The following is a 16,381-nucleotide window of genomic DNA, read 5'->3' on the forward strand; positions in this document are numbered from 1 at the left end:
TTTTGATTGTTACCACTCACTCACCTAATTTGACTGACTCACTCTCCCCAGGTGTTAGTGTTTCTGGACAGTCACTGTGAGGTGAATGTCTACTGGCTGGAACCACTACTGACACGGGTAGCGGAGAGTGAACGCAACGTTGTCATCCCCATCATTGACATCATCAGCCCAGACACCTTCGCCTACGAAGCCTCGCCGTTGGTACGGGGAGGATTTAACTGGGGAATGCATTTCCGCTGGGACCAGCTCCCGCAGAGCGTTCTGAATAACCAAGCTACAAACAGCAAACCTATTAAGTACGTGTATACAGACTCTGCAATCTGTCTGTCTGACATCTGTTGGTCTGACACCCTTGAAGATCGGGGTTTGAACCGATCTTCAGTAACCAATGCTTGTTGCAACAGATGACTAACAGGATTGAATGGTCAGGCTTTCTGACTTGGTTGACACAAGTTAGCATATCCCGATTGTGTAGATCAATGCTCATGTTGTTGATCACTGGATTTTCTGGTCCAGAGTTGATTATTTACAGACTGCCGCCATATACTTTGATTATCGCTGAGTGCAGTGTAAAACTAAACTCACCCACTCATCTGTCTGTCTTTCTCTGTGTGTCTCTGTGTTTGTCTCTGTTTATGTGTTTGTCTCTTTGTTTGTCTCTGTTTATGTCTGTCTGTCTGTGTGTCCTTCTGTCTCTGTGTGTCCCTGTTTGTGTGTGTGTTTGTGAGTGTGTGTTGTCTTTTAGAAAGAAACACAAATCACATAAACCCCTAACGCAGTAGTGAGCAAGGAGATTGATGTTTGCGTATGAAAACTTGCAAAGAACAATGACACATGTCCTTAAAGGTCACATGCAACCAAAAAAACAAACATAAATAAAAACACAGTTGTCATTTATTCATGACATATGATATACATTGACCTGTGAAGGTCCCGGGGTAGAATATGCCTTCAGGAACCCATGCTTGCCATAAAGGGTGACTATGATTGTCGTAAGAGGCAACTAACAGTATCGGGTGGTCTGAGGCTCGCTGACTTGGTTGACATATGTCATCAGTTCCCAATTGCGCAGATCAATGCTTGTGTTGTTGATCACTGGATTGTCTGGTCCAGACTGTATTATTTACAGACTGTCGCCATAGATCTGGAGTATTACTGAGTGTGGCGCAAAACTAAACTCACTCAATCAATCACTCACTCCTTGGAGATATTTCTTGGAGAGTAGATTATGTACACTACCTTGACAATGACGTGACTCTGTGAACTTGATGATGTCACAATGATATGAAATTGCTGCAATGCAAGTTTAATAGCAGAACCATGTTCAGAGATGTATATTTTACATTGAGAACTAAAGAAGAGTGCTTTTTGATGATATCAAATATATCAACATTCTCTGATAAAAGTAAAAATATCCTCGGCAACTCTAAGATATTTGTAAATTTATAAACTTGTAGTGATATGTTTCATATCAAAAGACACTCACGTGATATCCTCTGTTTCCTTTGGAATTCAGTATATTATCTTGCCTCCCCATCCAGGGTCCTGTTTCACAAAGCTCTTGTAAACCTAAGTTCTTGTAGCATCCTTCTACCAGCATTTTTTACGAGATCTTCAGCTTACAAGAGCTTTGTAAAATGATCCCAGGTCCTCAAGGAAAGTAATGATTTATACTGAAGCTTTGATAATTTACAATGTGTGAAGTCTTACTTCTAGTGTCGTGTGACATGATAATGCTGGAATATTGCTAAAAGCAGTATAAAACCGGACTCACTCTCTCCCTCCAGATCCCCAACAATGGCAGGAGGCCTGTTTGCCATGGACAAATCATACTTCCACCATATGGGAGAGTATGACTCAGGGATGGATGTGTGGGGTGGGGAGAATCTGGAGATTTCCTTTAGGGTGAGTAACCATGGTAGCAAAGTGTACATAAACTAGATGTAAAACAATTCAATACATCCAAAAGTGCATACATGTTTCATAATCAACCACGCTTCTCTTTGTGGGGTATTTGGCATTCAACTTGTAGCAAGACTATTCTTTACCAAAATGTTAATTTTTTAGGGTATATGTATATTTAATAATGATAATAACTGATAATAATTCACTTATATAGTGCCTAGTATCCATCTGACTAGTTGCTCACTTGACGCTGTAATCAGAATCTGATTATCGTTATCCTGGATAACCCAAGCTGCCCTCTTAGGCTCAAGAAGGTTAGTCACAGGGTACCCATTTTCTGCTGGGTAAACAGAGGCAAATTTTAACAAACTCACTTGCCTAAGGTGAGACCACATTTCCCATGTGCTTCTTTGTGGGGCAGGACCGTAGTCCTAGAAACTCAAACTCAAAGAGTCAAACTGCCAAACATGGTCACCCATCCAAGGGCTGTGTGAGCGGGACAGTGCTTAACTTCAACTGATGGTGACCTGAGCACTACGCACTGGACCACTCGCCACTATTTAGGACAGGATGATGTCTCTTCCACATCACCCACCCTTTTCTTTCACCTTCTCTCCTCCACTTTTCTTCTCCAACCCCCCATATTCTTCTTCCCTGTACATCCCTTCTCTCCTCTCTCTCCGCCCTTTCCCCTCCTGTCTTTTTCTTCTACTCTTCTGTCACCTTTGTCTCTCTTCCTCTTCCCCCATTCTTCCTACCTCTCCCACTCCTCTCCACTTCTCCTCTCCCACCCATCCTGTTCTTCCTCTTCCCTCTCTGCTCCATGTTTCCTCTCCTACCCCTCCTAATCTTCCTCCCAGTCCCATCTCGCACCCCTCATATTCTTCCTCTTCCACCCCTCGTATTCTTCCACCCTCCTCTCCTTGTCCACTCTTTCCTCCTCTTCCATATGATCTCTACCACCCCTCCTATTCTTTCCCCCTCTCCCATCCCTCCTTTCCTCTCCTTCTCCCCTCCACTCATCCTCCTCTGCTGCTCTCAGCCCCATTCTTCCATTCTCTCCCATCCTGTCCACTTACCCTCTTCTTCCTCCTACCAACTTCCTCCTACCAACTTCCTCCCCTTCTTTGCCCCCCTTTCCCATCCCTTCTTCTTCTCCTTTTTAACTTTCCTATTCATCCACCGCCTTAATCCTTTCCCTCTTAACCATTTCACCTGTGAAATTCCTGAGTAGAATAGGCCTTCAGCAACCCAATGCTTGCCATAAAAGATCGTAAGATCGGGTTGTCAGGCTTGCTGACTTGTTAACACATGTCATTGGTACCCAGTTGCACAGATCGATGCTCATGCTGTTGATCACTGGATAGTCTGGTCCAGACCAGTGCCATATGGCTGGAATATTACGGAGTGTGGCATGAAATTAAACTCACTTACTCACTCACTCACTCTTAACCAACATGTTGTCAGATCTGGATGTGTGGCGGACAGCTGGAGATCATCCCATGTTCACGTGTGGGGCACATCTTCCGCAAGCGTCGGCCGTACACTGCCCCGGGAGGAGACAGCTTCACCAAGAACTCCCTCAGAGTGGCCTTAGTGTGGATGGATGACTACATTGTAAGTGACATCATCAACTCTTCTATTAGCAGACGACGTTGACAACAACTTGAATAGTTTCACCAAGAACTCTGTCAGGGTGGCCCTAGTGATAATGGATGACTACATTGTGATATCATTGACTCTTGTGTTAGTAGATGACATTGACAGCAACGTGAATAGTTTCACCAAGAACTCCCTCAGAGTGGCCTTTGTGTGGATGGATGACTACATTGTGATATCATTGACTCTTGTGTTAGCAGACGACATTGACAACAACTTGAATAGCTTCACCAGTTATTCCCTCAGCAATTAATGTTCCAATGAACATGTGAGTTTGAACTGCTCTTAACAACTCATGCTAGTTTTATGAGGTGAATCACTGACTGGTTGATGCATGTAGCTGGAATACAGCAAACAACAAAGAAAGTTTTTCCACAGACCCTGAAAAATATCCAAACCCTGTAGTTCAGATTTCTTTGATTTCATAGATAAATAAGTTTAAATAAAATATTTCATAAATAGATTCCATCTCTTTCTTGCTATAACATATTAAAATTCAAGTTAATACAAACAATAAGGTTGATATTATTACATTCCAGAGACTAAACGATAAAGTACATGTATTAGTCTGAAAGGTGATGCATTTCTACAATTGCCATATTCATGGATCCACCTGTGTGATATCATATATGAAATATTGTCTTAACAACGTAATATCACTCACTTCTTTGCAGGGCTGTGTGGGTAGTCTAGTGGTTAAAGTGTTTGCTCATCACACCCAAGACCTGGGTTCGATTCCCCATATAAGTACGCTGCGTGAAACCCATTTCTGGTGTCCCCAGGTGTGATAATGCTGGAATATTGCTAAAGGGGATGTAAACCGCACAATCACTTTTTTACATAGCACACCAAGGCGATGTTATTTCATTGGTGAAGGTGTCACACTAACAGGAATGTCACTCTTGATTTCTTTCTTTCAGAAATATTACTACAAGGTCAGTCCGAGTGCCAAAGGAGTTGATGCTGGTGATGTTTATGATCGCAAGGTTCTAAGGAAGCAGCTGAATTGTAAATCCTTCAAGTGGTATCTGGACACAGTCTACCCAGAGCTGGTAAGTGTTCAGAGGAATATAAGTTGTTCACTGGTGATGAGGAGGCATGAGTACCCTTGATGTTTGTTTATGTTCCCATGTCCCTGAGGGATTTTGAATTGTCTGAAGCATGTGTGCAAATCTTTTTGTAGCCATCACTAGATTTTGCAGACGACAAGAAAAACAGATTTAGATTTATCTCCCTTCCATTGATTTGCATTCACAAAACATCAGCAATTTCCATACATCATACATGATTCAGTGTTATTCAAGTTAAAGAATTACTACAACAAAGTACCCAATGAGCTCAGCATTCCTAGTTGGGTACATAGAAAATGTTACCTGCTTGTAAGCAGGGTACATTGAAAATAATAGGAGAGTGCTCAGCCAGTCAGAACATGACATTTAAATGTGAGGAAAGGTAAGGAACATTTTGTGTCATATTAACCAATCAAAATAGGTAGAGCAAAGTTGTTTATTGCTGAACATAATACTGTGCATAACATATATCATATTTGGGATTATACTTTCTCAGTAAAGTACAGATTGTACGGCTTTTGTTGGGTTGAGTCCCATCTTGGATTCAAGCCCACATCCTCAGAAACTAGCACACACCTTATCACCAGGTCACACAGTTAGTCACAAAACCACTCAGCCACTGGAGTTACCGCTTTTACCAACAAAGTGCAGTCCCAAATATAACGTTACATCTGACCTGGGGTGGTTTATGATATGATATAGGATATTTATATAGCACACATATCCATGTGCATGCTCAAGGCGCTGGTATTTTCTCCCTCGATCACTGCATGTCAGTCTCAACAGCACATCATATTTCAATCTCAACTCCCTGGGGAGTATACAGCTCTTGCTTCCACTTGGCGCACTGAGTTTATTGAGGCCCTCTCATCCTAACGAGGTACCCATTCACAGCTGGGTGGACTGGGACACATAGTCACAGTACTTTGTCCAAGTTTACTGCACGTTGCTGTACCCACAACTAGGTGTTTGCGCGTATTCATGTGGCCACCATCTGATCATATACCAACGGATTCGTGGGTTCTTTTAAGTGCACAGGGTTGTGTACTGTACACTGGGGGTAGTGACGACACTGAAAGAAAGGTGTGGTAGCCTTGTTGTTGAAGCATTCACTTGTCACCTCTAAAACCCAGGTTTGATTCCCCAAATGGATGCAGTGTCTGAAGCCCATTCAGGGATTGGGAAAGGCACGGACCTCATGGGCCATTTTGCACATAGAATAAAAAAAGGCCCATTAAAATTTTGAAGTTTACTATTGATACAAGGGCAGTGGCCCATTCCAAATTCAGAAAATGGCCCATTGTCAAAGTTCTCTGTCAAATCCCAGCCTATTTCTGGTATCCTCCACCGTGATATTGATGGAATATTGTTAAAAGCAGTGCGAAACCACAACTCACTCACTCACGACATGCAATTTTCCTCTTTCTTTGTTGATTCACTTCTAATAGTATATGACCCTTGAAGGTCCCGGGGTAGAAAAGGCCTTCAGCAACCCATGCTTGCCATAACTAGGCGACTATGCTTGTCGTAAGAGGCGACTAACGGTATCGGGTGGTCAGGCTCACTGACTTGGTTGACACATGTCATTGGTTCCCAATTGTGCAGATCAGTGCTTATGTTGTTGAGGACTGGATTGTCTGATCCAGACTGTATTATTTACAGACCGCCGCTATATAGCTGGAATATTGCTGAGTGCGGCGTAAAACTAAACTAAACTCACTCTAACCTACCATATATTACCGTCTATAAGCCGAATTTTGAGGACGAAAGAATGTTGTCCGTAGAAGGGGGTCAGCTTATCTATGAAGCACAATTTCATGAAAGTATTTTTCTGGTTGTCAGTGACCTGTGAGGACGATCTTATAGGTTAGCGGTACACCTGCTAGGAATTTTAAGATGATTACAGCCACTTTGTTATACATGATCAATAAAATACAAATCAAATTATACAGTTTTCATTATTTCCAGTTATTTTTTCCTCAGTCATTATTAAGTTCTGTACCTACCTATTTATGCACAATGTTAATTATTTTTCTTTATACTGACTCCTGCTTATTGCTTATCGCCTCTTCCCTGGCGAAGGTAGTGGAATACCTGAAATCCTCTGAAGTTCCCTTCTAAAAAGAAGCTGATGTAAAATACGCTCACCCATGTGTAGCCTCCCCTTTCCTACACAAATGATCATGTGACCGACCATGCTCCTCACTCTCTACTTATCACCCGACGTGGGCGGCTGGAGGTACCTGAGCGTCCAGTTACGGGGATAAGTTCTTTGTTTATTTTGGACTGTAAACTATATTTTGCTCATATTTGGATTTGAATATGCATTATAATTTATCAAAATTGTCATTATCATGTCTTTATTTAGCGCATATTTCTTCAATTGAGACTTAGTCTCAATTGATGAAATCGTGTCTGCTCTGTAGATTGTGGTTGTCAGCGGTTTATCCTCATTTAAGTTGTCCGACGTGTAAACCCTTATGTTCCTCTAATAATTGTTGTAAATTTTGTGTAGAATTGTCTGATTCAGAATTTACTCTCTATACGTGGTCTGTTTACAGACGTGCTAGGGACAAGCAACGTCGGCTTGCATTAGTCATGTCTAAGCCAAATGAATTAAATTTGGGTAATTGTTTAACTACGTCTGCTGAGATTCATTCCAGTGAAATGTCTGGCGTTTCTCCGGGCTATGTCAGGGGTCTGAGGTGTCATCCTCCGTACCTCAGAAGAGATCTTCTTCAGAAGTAGGGTCGTCTCAACCGAAGAAGTCTATGTCATCGAAGACGAAATCATCATCTTTGAAATCATCACAGAGTCGTCATTCTTCATCAAAGAAATTGTTTGGAGAAGAAATCGTCCCTCTACATTAAAGACTTATCTGCAATGAACCACCGTTGATTCTACGTAATGAAGTAGATATCAACCAACACAGTCATCGGACAGCATCATCTAGATCTACCCCGACGACATCTTCAACGTCAACACGGAATGAATGTTTCACACTCATGGAGGGATGAAGATAGACATCAACGAGCGTCATCATTGGAGGAAGCCCTATTTTCAGACTCTGACGTTACATCATGGATCACGAATGGACTTGAATTCGCTTCACCATCCAAGGACTGTAATGAAGCTAATACTTACATGATAAAGGATGACGACATTGATACACTTACGTTCCCGTCGATACCTCCGATATCTGTTATTCCTGAGATGTTATCTACGGCGTTTAAGTCAGCAACCAAGTTTCAACAACATCATGAACCGTCATTCAACGTTTGACGTTTCACTCATCATGTGGAGCCCTTCGTCTAGGCACCGGACGTCGATGAAGCTTATAACATCATCAGTCTTGCTGCAACAAATCTTACAAGGTAGACGACAAGAGACTTGTTCAGCTTGACACAACTACAATGTGAATTTGTTTGGGTTTTTTTTAGGATTAGAGTCATCAACGAGACTCTCATCGCAAAGTTCAGCAAACCTGCCTACGAGGAAAAGAGAATGATCCTGTCAGCATTCATCACTCAGATGAGGGATCAGTAGTTCATGACTGAACACCTCCTGTCAACTAGTGCGGGACTGAATCTACTACGTCAACAAGATTAATGAGGTAGCAAGGACGGTCACCCAAGACTCCAGAGAAGTCATGATAATCAAGTCCATCGACACCTTGACAACGGTGCTCAAGCAGACAAGTCAGCATTACACTAACAAGTCCAGAGAGAGGAGGTAAACATTGAAGATTAGGGTCTGAACAACTGGAGTCTTTTACCTTCAGCCGTTCCCATACAACCGTTTCAAGTGGGTGGACGTCACAATTGGGGAATTCTCAACGACGAATACGTCACGAAGATTCTTCGAAACGACTACAAGATACCACTGCAAACTACACCTCCGATCACAAGAGATGACAGTATTATTTTCGAGGAAAGAATTCCGACACATCTACCTTGAAGACAGTCTGTCTACATCAGCTTCAAGTGGCGCAAGTTTTTTTACGCGCTTTATTCATCTAGACACGTGGTCGCCAAACAGCAGGGTTATGGACAAGCCTGAGTGTTAGAAAGGGTATCACTGTTGGAAAAAAGATTTCATGATGATCAGTTGACTGCTACAACCTACAACTCTAGAGTCAACTCAACAACCTGATTGGTCCCAGAGAGACAACGCCGTGTGCAGAATGTGAGGTTATTGTCCCAGTGTCAGGAAGTCGTCTACGTTAGACTTTCAGACTTGCAACGATGGAAAGATGTCGATTACACACTTGATTAGAAATCTACAGCGTCATTTGATTCTTCAGACGGCACAGAGATCTTCTAACAGCAGATCCAGCGTTGCCTATCAGATCTGCAGCCATGAATGACAGTTTCTGATCGGAAGCCAGCTATAAATAGACTTCCTTCGCATGTCAACTCGCTCATAATGAGCAGGGTTGAGGATCTGAAGATGAAGAATGACGTATCTTCACGACATACAAGCTCATCGTGTGAGAAGTCAACTCAGTCTACAGGTGGGCTTCTCTATCAGCTACTAACTCAGCTCAGATGACTCATGATTCCTTGGGATTGGAGCCATCATTGAATTGAAATAAATCGCTGTCCCAGAGGTTCGGAAGGACAAAGGTCAAGCCAATATTAGAACAAGTTCTCTCTCCGTTCCCACTATGACAGTGATGATGTCTACTCAGTCAGTTCATGTCAGCCCAGGACATGACCAGACGCAGATGCCTACAGCTACGTCTATGACAGCGATTCCTGAGTCACGGTTTCAAGTCGGTTTACGATGCTGGACATCTGAGATAATACCTGCTTTGGTGCACTTGCCAGTCGAAGGCCTGCGCAGAAACTTATAAGTTACAGTCGGCATTCAACAACCATCTCTTAGTAGACACGTCTGTCGAAGGATGGGATGCCCATCTAAACAACGAGGTTGCAACAGGAATCTGAAAGAAGGGAGATTGCTCTTCCCATCAACCAGTTGGAGATGAAAGTGGTGATGCATGTTATCCATCACTGGTCGACAACGCTGAGAGACAAGCTACTGATGATCCACACAGACAACTCACCAGTGGTTTTCTACATAAACAAACAAGGATCAATGAGATCGCCATCTTTACAACACTTGACGTTTCAACTCTTCGACATGGTTGACAGTCTGATTCTCCAAATAAAAGCATGTCACGTACCTAGAGTCTGCAACATCATGGCAGACGCCTTACCTCGTCCACTTTGTCCATCACCAACAGAGTGGATGTTGCATCGAGAGACGTTTCAACTAATCAGCCAGACATCGCAAATAGAATCATTTGCAACAAGGTTCAACAAACAGAACATCCTTTATATCACTGGTACCAGATCCGTTAGCCTGGGTAACAGATGCTGTCAGCATCCCATGGGAAGGACTAAACGTATTTGCGTCTCCCCCTCCAGTGCTGCAACCAAAAGTCATTGAGAAAATAAAACAGACCAGGAGGCTACAACTGACATTGGTTTCCAGCACTCATAGAGGAGTTAAGACAACCAACACTACAACTACCCCATTGGGAAAATTTTCTCGTCCATCCCTACACGAAACAGGCACACAGCAACCCATCTGCGTTCTGACTTAACGTGTGGTACGTATTTAAAATCTGTTTAAAATACAGAGGATACTCGACGAGCGCAGCGAAAGCAGTTACCTTAGCCTTACGGAAATTCACTTGCACCCTTTAGCGGTTTGAGACGTTCACAGTGATGAAGACAACATATCCGCAGATAGCAGAATATTTATGTCACCTACGATATTCCGGAGGTCTGATAGCTCTACATTATCTACATACTTGGCAGCTCTCAGCTCAGTCGTCACCATGGAAACAGGAACCAAGCTGACTAAAGTGCTTGAGCTACTTGCCTTGTTACGTTCCTTCAAGAAGATCAACAATGTAGATTTAGAGCTCCAGCATGGGATCTAAACATCGTACTCCAACATCTCACAAGTGATGCGTACAAGCCGCTTGATCAGACCTCACTTGAACTGCTAACTCAGAAGACGCTGTTTTTACTTGCCTTGGCTACAGCTGCACGAATGTCGGAAATTCATGCTCTAGACTTCAACTGCATGAGCTTTGATGCAAGTCATCATCTGACAGCTCATCTGGGTCTACGATGGAATTTTCTTGCGAGAAATCAACTGCCAGGTCAACCGGATAGACAAATTTTTAACTTACCTTACCATAGGTCTTATGCATATTACCTCAAGCTTCGCTAGTAGAGATCAGACAGACGTTGATTCGCCATTCCCAGAATGGCTACCTCGAATAATCTACGGATGTAGTCACGGAAGTGACGTGATCTCCCTACTCGCGGGAATGTGAGCCATCCTAAAATTCACTTTTACTTCTAGCGTTTGTCTGATCAGACGTGTTTGTTTCGCTCGGAGTTTTCTATTGTGTTGAATAAAGTTGTCGTTCAACAGGTAGGTGTGTGTTGTTTTCCCTAGGTGTGTGGCTAGTTAAATTGATTTTAACTTCACTTACTACCTCGTGTTGTAAATGTTTCCTTTTTCTCACTTCGATGTGGATTTTCCTGCGTCGTTTGTGAGGTGTCATGGCGGGCTTGGAGGTTCTTTATTCCGTCAGGGATACTTCCTCCATCTGTTCTGCTATTTTGTATGGTATTTCCTCCCGGTTTTTGCCTTTTTTCATGTGTTTTTTGTCCCACGTGGCATGTTTCGCAGGTAGCCATGTTGGTTGCTAGCCGTCGCTGTCGCGAGCTTACAGGCGTACCCACTTTAGGTTGGGGGTGCGCTCTTGCTGCATTTTTTCTGTAGGGGTGTTTTTCGTTTCAACCTCGTTATTGTTTATTTCACGCTTCGGGTATGTTTTTATCTGTTGCAGTTAACTGTGTATGACTCGGCAGTTTTGTACTATCTGCAAGGGGCAGAAGTCAGCCAAGGATCCCCACCCCTGGTGTCCGGATTGTGCATCACAGACCTGTTCCATTGACAGCCGCTGTCAGCATTGTACAAGTCTTTCAGTGGCGGATTTCAAGACCTTTTTAGCTGTCCGTAGAAAAAGGTTTACTCAGCGGAAGAGGAGAATGTCTTCCCCAGCTTCTTCATTAGGTTCCTAACAGGACGACCCGGAGCTGCCTACCTTTACAGCACCAACGCCGACGTCTGGTTTGGAGCGCTCATCTACGACGCCGGTTCGATCGTCTCTGGAGCCACTTCGCTCGGACGCCTTTGTCGACTTATCCCGTCCGGACGCATTGGCGCACCCAGAAGTTCAGAGGCTTTTACGGTCTCTCCTGACGCCCAGCACTTCTACTAGAGAGCCAGCGCCGACCTCAGCTGCTGTGCCAGCGCCGATGTCAGCGCCTGCCTTGATTCCCGAACTTGTTTCAACGTCAACGGTCAAGTTCCGCCCTCCAGCTTGGGATCTGAATGTTGTTTTGCAACACTTGAGAGGCCCCCCATATGAGCCCCTAGAGGATGCTTCTTTCGAGCTGTTGTCCATGGAAGATGGTCTTCTTAATTGCCCTAGCTGCGGCAGCTAGAGTTAGTGAGATTCATGCCCTGGATGTCACACAAGTGCGTTTTGAACAAGCTAGGCATGGCCGAGTCCACTTGGGGTTGCTGTGGGACTTCATTGCCAAGAATCAGCTTCCCGGTCAACCGGATAGACGGTTCTCCATCCCGCCTTTATCGACCATCCTCGGACGACATGATACGGAGGAGGAGTTCCTGTGTCCAGTCAGGGCCCTTAGATATTACATGCAGAGGTCTGCCTTGAAGAGACATTCCCGAAAAAGACTGTTTATCCCTTTTTCTTCATCGTGCAAGGGGGAAGTTAATAGAAACACTATTGCTCTGTGGCTTCGTGTGACTATCCTGGCGGCGTACGATGCCAAGAAACGCCCCCCATCCGACGGCGAACAACCCCCATGAAATTAGAGCTCTGGCGTCCACTATGGCCCTCCACAGGAACTGTACGGTGCCACAGATTATGGAGGGTTGTTTTTGGAAGTCGTCCACTGTTTTTGCCTCACACTACCTGAGGGACTTGACTGTCGAGGACATGGAGGGGCTTCAGTCTTTTGGCCCGTTGGTGGTTGCACAGCAACTCACCTGGAATTCCGCCCATTAGGTAATTATGTTGTTCTTACCTTTGGTCTTAAGATTAACCTCACCCTCTGGGTGCGTCGGTTTCTCTTTGGAGTTCCCTTGGGTTATCCTTTGTCCTGTTTCCAGGTTTGCCCTGTGATGTTGGCATTGGTCTCCCGGGTCTCCTGTGCATGTGCTTGGTCTGCTGAAGAGTTGAAGGTCCTCCGTAGTCCACACCAGCGTCCTCTCTGTCGAAGCCATATGCATAAGACCTATGGTAAGGTAAGTTAAAAATTTATTAAAATCTAAATATTTTAGATATTTAAATACTTACCTTACCATAGGGCGGTGACTCCCTCCCAACGCTGAATGCTCCTCCCCACTTTGGACTCTTCGGACCTTTCTTTCCTGCTGAGAGTAAAAGTGAATTTTGGGATGGCTCGCGTTCCCGCGAATAGGGAGATCACATGACTTCCGTGACTACATCCGAACATTATACGAGGTAGCCATTCAGGGAATGGCGAATCAACGTCTGTCTGATCTCTACTAGCGAAGCTTGAGGTAATATGCATAAGACCTATGGTAAGGTAAGTATTTAAATATCTAAAATATTTAGATTTTAATAATTCCACATACCAGCACTATTTTCAATCCCTGGACCCCATGATACTCAAGATTTATCATTATGTCCAGTCAGAGCATTGAAGATATACATTGCACGTACCAAGTCTGGAAGACAACGTTTCCAGGAGAGAGTAAAGAGCATGGTCAGTCACATGACCATTTGCGTAGGAAAGGGGAGGCTACACATGGGTGAGTGTATTTTACGTCTTTTTAGAAGGGAACTTCAAAGCATTTCAGGTATTCCACTACCTTCGCCAGGGAAGAGGAGATAAGCAATAAGCATGAATCAGGATAACTATAAAATATCAATTTTATTCAAAAACCTACATTTTAAAAAGTTATAATCCTGTCCGGTCGCCACTTGACGTGCCAATCGGATCAGCTGTTTCCTGTCACTTCACATATGGTGATTGCTTCCTGTTGTTTCATAGATGCCACGCAAGCGATAGGGGGCCCGATTGCTATTGTTTTGTTGTTTGCACAAGCACTTTCAAGAAGTGAGTGATTATTGGAGTAGGGGCATTCATTTGTAATATGTCATTATATTCCTTAGCTGAGAGCCACTGTGCAATACCGTTTAGTTTCCCTTCTCCCTTTTAATTTCATTTTCACATAATTGGAAAATTATTACTATAGATTTCTCAAATAATATCAATGGTTGTCTTTTCCCCAATAACAATGGCTTTCTGCTCAGTAACGGGTACAACTGAGGCTAATACCTCCGTTTTTGAAATTCCGTACAAATAACATGTGAGGCGGTGATTCGTTTGATGGCAGGTATTGTTCAAAAGCTCTGAACATCAACCTTGCCAAGAGTATTTTCCGATTTGTAAGAAGCAATCTTATTGGATAAAAGCTAGTTTCTAATGACGCTTATTTGCCACAGTCTGCTATAAGGATCGTGAATGGTCAAAATCAAAACTTTTGCAACAAGCATTTGGTTACTGAAGATCAATTGGGTTCAGTTGTAAATGGGACATACAGAATGTGTCTACTGTGTTGTATGGTAGTAGTGTGTCGAGGCAAAGAATGTGGGAACAAGGGCATCTGTATTTTATGGTAAATGTGAATATTTGTGTTTTCAGTCACTGCCTAGTAACTACAGTAGAAAGCAGATATTCAATAAGAAATCATTCGGGAACTTCCAGCAACCGAAGACCAAGAGATCTGGGATGGTAAGTGTGATTGGAGTCATCAGTGTAATGAACAACTGTTCTGACCTGACCCATTGCTCAAAGCATTTCTTTAGTGTTTAGGTCCGTTTAGGTTTATATTTTTCCTTATCCTAACTCATGCTATACTGCATATCTCCTTTCTCCTTTTTGGACACTTGAATCCCTCGTTCCCTGAAGAGAACCTATTATGACTCATCCATGAGTTGCCTCCCTTTTCCCAAAGTTTAGTTTGCACTTTGAATTGGAGTAAGATCAAGTATAGAAAGAAGACAAATCATTTTACTTTTGTTCTTAGACACATGTTAGCTGGTGTACAGCTGGTGTACAGCTGGTATGTGTAAATGTTTGTGTAAGACATGGAACAGGGAAATATTGTTGGGTCTGTGAAAGTGACACATTTCGTGTTTATTCCTCAGTTGAAGCATATGGCCTCAGGTCTGTGTGTGGAGTCAGAAGAAGAGGTGTACAACAAGAAGGCTCTCCTGCGTCTAGCTGTTTGTAGGTCGACTTCAGAAACAAAGGATCAGGTTAGCAGCTTCACATTAATGATGACATTGATGATTGTGGTTGTGATGGTGTTGTTGTTGTTGGTGGTGATGATGATGATGATGATGATGATGTGGTGGTAGTGGTGATTGTGATTGTGGTGGTGGTGGTGATAGCGGTGGTGATGTCATTGGTGATTGTGGTAGTGGTGATGGTGTTGATGATGATGTCATTGGTGATTGTGGTAGTGGTGGTAGTGTTGATGGTGTTGATTGTGATGTCATTGGTGACTGTGGTGGTAGTGATGATGTGGTTGATGTTGATGTCATTGGTGATTGTGGTGGTGGTGGTAGTGTTGATGATGTTGGTGGTGATGTCATTGGTGATTGTGGTGGTAGTGTTGATGGTGTTGATGGTGATGTCATTGGTGATTGTGGTGGTAGTGTTGATGGTGTTGATAGTGATGTCATTGGTGACTGTGGTGGTAGTGATGATGGTGTTGAAGATAATGTCATTGGTGATTGTGGTGGTAGTGTTGATGGTGTTGATAGTGATGTCATTGGTGACTGTGGTGGTAGTGATGATGGTGTTGAAGATAATGTCATTGGTGATTGTGGAGGTAGTGTTGATGTGGTTGATGTTGATGCCATTGGTGATTGTGGTGGTGGTGGTAGTGGTGATGATGTTGGTGGTGATGACATTGGTGATTGTGGTGGTAGTGTTGATGGTGTTGATGGTGATGTCATTGGTGATTGTGGTGGTAGTGTTGATGGTGTTGATGGTGATGTCATTGGTGATTGTGGTGGTAGTGGTGATGGTGTTGATGGTGATGTCATTGGTGATTGTGGTGGTAGTGTTGATGGTGTTGATGGTGATGTCATTGGTGATTGTGTTGGTAGTGATGATGGTGATGTCATTGGTGATTGTGGTGGTAGTGGTGATGTGGTTGATGGTGATGTCATTGGTGATTGTGGTGGTAGTGTTGATGTGGTTGATGTGGTTGATGTTGATGTCGATGTCATTGGTGATTGTGGTTGTAGTGGTGATGGTGTTGATGGTGATGTCATTGGTTATGGTGGTGGTGGTGGTGATGATGGTGGTTACTTTGGTGATATTGATCAGTATGTTAATGTTGATAGTAGTGCTGATGTTTGTAATGTATTAATATGGAGGTCCTTACACCACGTACCCTAAAACGGTCATCATCCTCAGGCAGATGATGTAGAGTTGGTGTAACAACAACCTACAATAAATACACTACAATTATAGTGGTGATTGAGGTGTTGATGATGATGATGTTGTGTTGATGATGATGATGTAGTGGTGATGATGATGTAGTGTTGATGATGATGTGTTGATGATGTAGTGTTGATGATG

At 43.3% G+C, this 16,381-nt stretch overlaps 1 protein-coding gene across 2 annotated transcripts in view; it reads left to right on the top strand.

Moving 5' to 3' along the window:
* Positions 1–16,381, top strand: part of LOC137255985 (polypeptide N-acetylgalactosaminyltransferase 11-like) — a 30,503-nt gene that overhangs the window by 6,098 nt on the left and 8,024 nt on the right. For both annotated transcript variants that reach the window (XM_067793620.1, XM_067793622.1), the window contains exons 6-11: positions 52–296; positions 1,788–1,905; positions 3,373–3,522; positions 4,485–4,616; positions 14,429–14,518; positions 14,935–15,045. In XM_067793620.1, coding sequence (XP_067649721.1) covers positions 52–296; positions 1,788–1,905; positions 3,373–3,522; positions 4,485–4,616; positions 14,429–14,518; positions 14,935–15,045 — 846 coding nt within the window. The remainder of the gene's footprint in view (positions 1–51; positions 297–1,787; positions 1,906–3,372; positions 3,523–4,484; positions 4,617–14,428; positions 14,519–14,934; positions 15,046–16,381) is intronic.

This window comes from Haliotis asinina, chromosome 11 (assembly GCF_037392515.1).
Source record: "Haliotis asinina isolate JCU_RB_2024 chromosome 11, JCU_Hal_asi_v2, whole genome shotgun sequence".
Taxonomy (NCBI): Eukaryota; Metazoa; Mollusca; class Gastropoda; order Lepetellida; family Haliotidae; genus Haliotis; species Haliotis asinina.